The sequence below is a fragment of the Pinus tabuliformis genome, chromosome 1_1 (genome assembly GCF_031772625.1).
Source record: "Pinus tabuliformis cultivar Carrire ecotype Pingquan chromosome 1_1, CPIR1, whole genome shotgun sequence".
In the NCBI taxonomy this organism is placed as follows: Eukaryota; Viridiplantae; Streptophyta; class Pinopsida; order Pinales; family Pinaceae; genus Pinus; species Pinus tabuliformis.
The window spans coordinates 549,686,558-549,693,481 of record NC_142297.1 but is presented as its reverse complement, the minus strand read 5'-3'; the positions used below and the strand labels follow the sequence as shown (position 1 = coordinate 549,693,481).

Here is a 6,924-nt window from a genome sequence, read left to right as displayed (position 1 = left end):
GTTGATTGCCATCCAGTCCTTTCTCGCCATGCTATGTTGAAATATATTTCAAAGTATGCAGCAAAAGCAGAAACAAGATCTGAGAGCTACCGTCAAATGCTATCACGGCTATCACAAAGTGCCCTTCCAGAAGCACCTACTGTTGCTGTCATCCGAAAAATCCTTATAGAAACCATTGCAGATAGAGACATTGGTGCACAAGAAATATGCCATATGTTACAAAAGCTACCTCTCTCTCTCTGCAGCCGTACATTTCGTTCTTTGAATGTCAACAGGGTTGTTTTCAAACGTGTTTCACAAGATACTGAAAATCTCGGTTCGACACCAAACTTTATCATTGCATATATGCACAGGGCTGCCTCATTAGAATCACTGCCCCTCCTTGAAGCTGCTCGCTCATGGTCATATTCTGCCCAGCGGAGAAAAAACCTATGGAAACAAATAATCCCTCCAATGATTGTACATGTCTTGCCCCGTTACAATGTCATTCCTTCCTCTGATGATCCTTCTTATGCCACCTTCTACTGGAGTGAATTACTATTGTATTTCCCCTTCCGAACACTCCCCGATGATATTGGTTCAATTGATGCAGAAATTATTGCACACTAGGAACAAAAAAAGGGTACATATACACCATGGCATGTCCATCAAGAAATTGAGAACCCACAAAGCCCACCTACTGAAGATCAAACTACCCTGCACACCCCTCCTGATTCCATGTAGATGAATGAATGACAAATCCTCTCTCATCTGCACCCAAGTTACAATATTGCAATTGATGACCTCAACATGATTGGCTACCGCGACTTCGATGTCAACCACAATTGGTCACAAAATACTATCCCTCCCCCCTTGCAAGAAACTGCCATAAATTTCATTGAATTCAATCGCTCAACCATTCAAAACCAACATCATTCTTTTCCCAACCTTCCCCATGATCACACATTATCTCCTACCCAAAACATAGCTTTTACCACTATTTTTTCACACTTCAAAACCCCTTCGCCAAAACCACCATGCAAAATCATCATACAAGGAATAGTTGGCATAGGAAAATCCCATTTGATTAAATGCCTACACCAAGCATTTGTGGAAAACTCACCAGCAAACAAAAACCCTTTGTTGTTACTTGCACCAACCGGCGTTTCAGCTTTCAACATAAATGCCCTCACAATTCACTCTACCCTTCGTATCCCTATCCAAACAATGCATCCTCTTGAAGGCCAACCACTCCTACAACTGCAAGAGAAACTCTGTCATGTAGAATACATTCTCATTGATGAAATGAGCTTCATTGGTCCAAAAATGCTTTCTCACATTGACGATCATCTAAGAGAGGCATTCCCTCTTCACCGAAATGCACCATTTGGTAATCGCTCAATTATCCTTGTCGGAGATTTAGGCCAGCTACCACCTGTAAAAGACATTCCTTTATACGCTGGGACATCACGTGGCACTGCACTTTGGCGCAGCTTTGACATATTCATAACACTTTCAACCGTTTTCCGTCAACAAGGAGCTAGCCCGTCCCAGGTTGCTTTCCGGCAAATACTTGCAAATCTCAGGAATGGAATAGCTACACTTGAAGATTGGCAACTCCTAATGTCAAGGACAAGTTTGTCTCTTACAGATGAAGAGAAATGCACATTTGAAGAATCCATGCACCTATTTGCAACAAACAACTCAGTTGTCTTGCATAATAATAAAATGCTTAAAAAATTGAACATCCCAGTAGTGCTTTGCTCTGCAGAACAAAAAAGGCAGAAAACTCCTACTACAATAGAAGATGAGCATCTGCTTGGCAAAGTGCTCTTATGCAATGAACAAAAAGTCATGCTCACCAGCAACTTATGGGTACATGCAGGCCTAGTCAATGGTGCACTTGGGAAGGTCATCTCAATATTTTATTCAATTGGCTCAAAGCCCCCAGGATTAGCATCCTTCGTGGTTGTCGACTTTAGACAATACAAAGGAACACCATGGGACATTTCACACCCAACATATGTACCCATTTCCCCCATCACAAGGGGTACACGCCGTCAGATACCACTTCAAATGGCATGGGCTTTAACGATACACAAGTCACAAGGAATGACATTAGACAAAGCAACAGTAGACATCGGCACCAAAGAACGCCAAGAGCTAACATTCACTGCAATTTCAATAGTGCGGCCATTGGCAGACATACACATCAATCCAGCATTCCCATTCTCACGCATTGCACAAATGCACAAGAATCCATATCTTAAGCATAGATAGCAAGAGGAATCATTGCTCGCATCAAAATCTATTCAGGATAATACACTTTAGCCAATCGTACAACCTGTCTTCCAGAATTACCCACATGGTAAACACCACTCACTACATAACGAAATTTCACATACATTTGCTTGCTATTACATTTACTTTCATATGATTTTATACTCGTTTGGAATCGTTTATTTTATTTTGAATATTCAAACAAATTCGTCAAACATATCCATTGTCAATTACAATGTTTCCTTTTTGGATGGAAACATGTATGGATACAGGCTACCTACGAATGTTGTATGAGTGTTGCGAAGAAATTCAGCAACAAGAACTTACATTACAAGATATGCAGACAAGGATCTTGCCCCGACAATCATTCCCGCTTTACCATTTGCGCCCAACCATTGAGTTGTTAAAGAAAATAAGATAAATACTTAAAATAACAATTCACATCCATGAAAGGGATGCACACAAGCAAATGCGGCATCAATTGCAGGAACAACTTGCACAATTTGGCACCACAATAAACACTAATTGGTGTTGTCGATGCCATGGCCCATCATGCATATATGATTAGCTGCTCATTGTCAATTACATCTATATGTGATAGAATGCTTTTATTGTACATATGTTTAGAAGCCAATGAATACTTTCATTGTATATATGTTTAGTTATAAACTATCAAACACATCTCTATGTGTAGACCATATGTTAAAGTGAAATGCAATGGTCATGCTCCTAATGTTCAGTTCACTCATCAATGGTAAATGTTTCACTTTCTTTAATACAACTTTTATGCCTTAAAAGACATGTTCTTGGTGCTCGATTAAAGGTTCTATATGGTATTGGTACCCCTCTGCTTATTGTCATGCTTTCCTGTAAAATGTCTTCTTGATCTTTTCTATGTTCTGTAGACTTACCTAATAATTGCTTTCATTTACTACTAGAACAATGGTATTATATGAAGCTAAAGTTGAGCTACTCTGTTTCCAAGTTAAAAAAAACATTATTTTTATCTTTTCATGACTTGTACAAGAAGTGCATTGTTCTGTTTCCAAGTCAAAAATCAGCATTAACTTATCTTTCCATTACCTGTGCAAGAAAGTGCAGTTTTGCTTATTGTCATGCTTCTTGTAAAATGTCTTCTTGTTCTTTCCAATGTTCTGCATACTCATCTAAAAGCTAAAGCTAAACCACTGTTTTTAAGTCATAAAGCACACTCTTTCCTTTTAATTCCTTCTAGGCAAGTAAGTTGTGATGCTGGATTGATCAACCTCTGTGAAACTTCATGCCTCGTAGATAGCACTATTGGGCAGTGGGGGAATCACATTGTAAAGGTAGCGGAGACAACAACTAATAATCCACTGAACCAATATAAATCCAAGTCTCTGTTCACCCAAAAGGAAAAATTATGGCAGACATTCATTGTTGAACATTCAAATTTGTGTAGGAAATCAAAAACCTGCTAGAAAAGAATATAAAATGCATGAATGAACTGGGTAACCTTCCCACGTAACCTTTTCAATTTAAAATTACAGATTTTAATTTCATACCATGAATTGCAAAGTACATCTACCTTATTATGATGAGATACATTTATATATGTCATGTCATATGAAAATTATGGCCAATAGGATTCTTTACTATACAAACAATAACTATAAAAATGGGGAGGTTCACCAGGCCACTACTACAATGAATTAAATGGAACAAAAGCAAGAAAGAAGCATTACAATTACTTCTACTACAACTGCGTGTGCATTGAATGATTAGCATATAAACATTATATGTAGACAAATTTCCTGGCTGCCTGCTCAGTCTGAAAATCCCAATTCAGTAGGGATGTCTTAGTAAAAAAAAAAACAAAATATAAATTAGGCCCCAGGGCAGATCCTTGATGCATCCCGGGGCACTCTGTACATTATCTGTATCTTCATATAGGTACAAAGGATTGCATTTGCACCATTTTCAGATTGTTTTATATTTTAGATCCGGCGCCATCTGAGAAATGGACCAAGCTAAGTATCATGATGTATATTTTGTATAACTACGACACATTTGGTTTGGGATGACTTGGTTGCCCTTGTGTTGCACACACATAGGGCACTACTCAGATAATTTAATTACCTGCACCAACAGAATTCAAAGAAATGGCAGCCTGAATCAATTATATGTGTTCTTTCGAAAATATATTGATTTAATAATGCAAATGAGTGCTTGGTTTATCTCACCTTGAGCACACATTTCAAACAAAATAAGTGGCTACACGCTAATTGCTTCGGCTCCACAACGACATCTGCACATAGATTTATGGGTAGAAGTTTCAGATTTTGTTGTCTGTTGTTAGAATACAGATAAATCATTCAAATAACAATGTAAAAAAACGAATATTCTAAGTACCCAGGCATATAGAACAAGTAAGTTCCTTATCGATAACAGATGTTGATGATGCTTGTGTTAAAGCTTTGGAAATAGTGGGCATGTTCCCCACTGTTTTCTCTGAAGTATATAATACCATTCTAATACCATTGGATCGTTAAGATTTGAAAATGGACTCCTTGGAAATAAGTCCATAGCTGTTGCAAGGAAAAAAACTAACTGATCATTACCTTTTTATAATAATCACCAAAACAAAACAAAGTAGCTTCTATTCAACTACTTCCAGGAACCCATTATTGACAGCTTGTTTTCTAACTAAAATCTTTGGCATGTTCTTTATTTTATAAAACTGCAGACTGTGGATGATGGTCTCTACCTTTCTTGATCGTCATTGTATTTGACAATAGTGTTTGACAATAGAATTCTAATTAACAACTTTGTATTTTCTTTGGATTAATACGATTGTGTCTCTTCTTTTGGTCACTCGTTTTAGTGACCCACTGGTGCTCACTAGAGCTGAAAATTTTCTTGTCCTTGCCTTTGGAGAAATTGTATGTATGTGGAAGGAAAACCAAGTATGATATCGCTATTGATTTGCCAGACCATTGTTATGTACATATTCAGGTCTGAAGATGTGTAACTTGTGGTTTAGCTTGATACATTCTCTTGTATACCACTTTACTTTGACTTTCTCAATATCATAAGTCCAGTAGCGATTTAAGTGTATGTCTGCAAGGCAGAATTGTTTGCATGGCAGAATTGCATTGGGCTTGAACTTTTCTAAAAAATTACATTGTATTTAAAGAAATATGATGTCCAGATAGCATAGAACTCCAAACATCAAATCTCTTTGCTTCTTGTAGGCTTCAACCAATATCTCTTTTAGAGAAATTCAACAACTCTAATTTAATAATCCTATCGGCCTCTCTTTGTACCTTTTGGGACAATTGCTAGTTATCATAATAATAATAATAGATTTTTAAATATGATAAGTATTTAATAATATATTTTTAAATATAATATTATTATCACAATTATTATAATTGTATTGATAGATATATAGTAGTATTTAAAGATTAAAAATTGTGATTTATCTAAAAAATAATTATGTTTTTTCTAATTTTTAATTAAGGTAATTAATTTAAAAATGTCATATAAATTAATTTGATATAAACATGAAATATGAATTAGAGTGATATGGTAAACAAATTTATTTATAAGTTATTAAATTTCCATAATTAAGAATGGGCACACACTTTTGATTCATATATGTGTGTTTTTTATTCATATATTAATTATTTCTCTCAACACAATTTTAATTTCTATATTATTTTCTTTTAATAAATAATATTAATAATAATCTAAAATAAAGTTATAATTTAATTTATTTTTATGATTTTTTTGTGTGCAACAATCAATCATCATTTTGGATTTGTTTCTAGAGTAATATTGTGGGTTCTTTGTGAAATGTGGAGGTTTTGGGCGAACACTTTACCCATCATCAAAGACATAAAGTTGAGTTGAAAGATGAGAAGAGAAAGTTGTAAAGTCAATCATCATTTTGGATATGTTTCTAGAGTAATATTATGGGTTCTTTGTGAAATGTGGAGGTTTTGGGTGAACACTTTACCCATCATCAAAGACATAAAGTTGAGTTGAAAGATGAGAAAAGAAAGTTGTAAGATGTAAATAAACGTTGAATATAGGATAAAATAGAGGAGTGAATTAAGGAGAGATAACAAGGTGATTTTTTTGGGGGGAAATTCGAAAAAGAAAAAAATAAATAATTATTAAATCAACATGTTATTAATAATTATAATATATGATTCAAAGGGTTGAGATAAATAATAGAATTGCTAATAAAAAAACATGATTAATTATTAATTACAAATGACTAAATAATAAATTTGAATGATGTGAGAAGGGCATAAATTAAAAATTTTAATTAAAAACGAGTTTAATTTAAAGGTAAATATTAAAAAATTTAATTAGAAAGGGCGTTAATAATGATCATAAAAAAAATAATAATAATTAATAAAAGATGAAACACGATAAAGGGGGGAGATAAGATTAAGAACTAAGAGAGAGGGGGATAAGAATTATTATAATTAGAGAAAAAAGGGGACAATAATTATTTTAATCAAAGATAATGGAAACAAGAAGAAAGGGGGAGAGGGGAACAAAGTTGGAGGGTAGGAGGAGAAAGACTAAGGAAGGCTAGGACCTAGAGGAAAAAAGATGAATAGTGGATTTCCACGAATTGTTGAGCATGTAACCATCATCTTGGTCGAAGTT

The 6,924-nt window shown here is 34.9% G+C and overlaps 1 protein-coding gene across 1 annotated transcript; it reads left to right on the top strand.

Annotated features, from left to right (window-relative positions):
- The first annotated feature begins 1,305 nt into the window (after positions 1 to 1,305).
- On the top strand, positions 1,306 to 2,259 carry LOC149214299 (uncharacterized). The gene has a single exon (XM_089389355.1). The coding sequence runs from the start codon at positions 1,306 to 1,308 to the stop codon at positions 2,257 to 2,259; it is 954 nt and encodes a 317-aa protein (XP_089245481.1).
- The last annotated feature ends 4,665 nt before the right edge of the window (positions 2,260 to 6,924 follow it).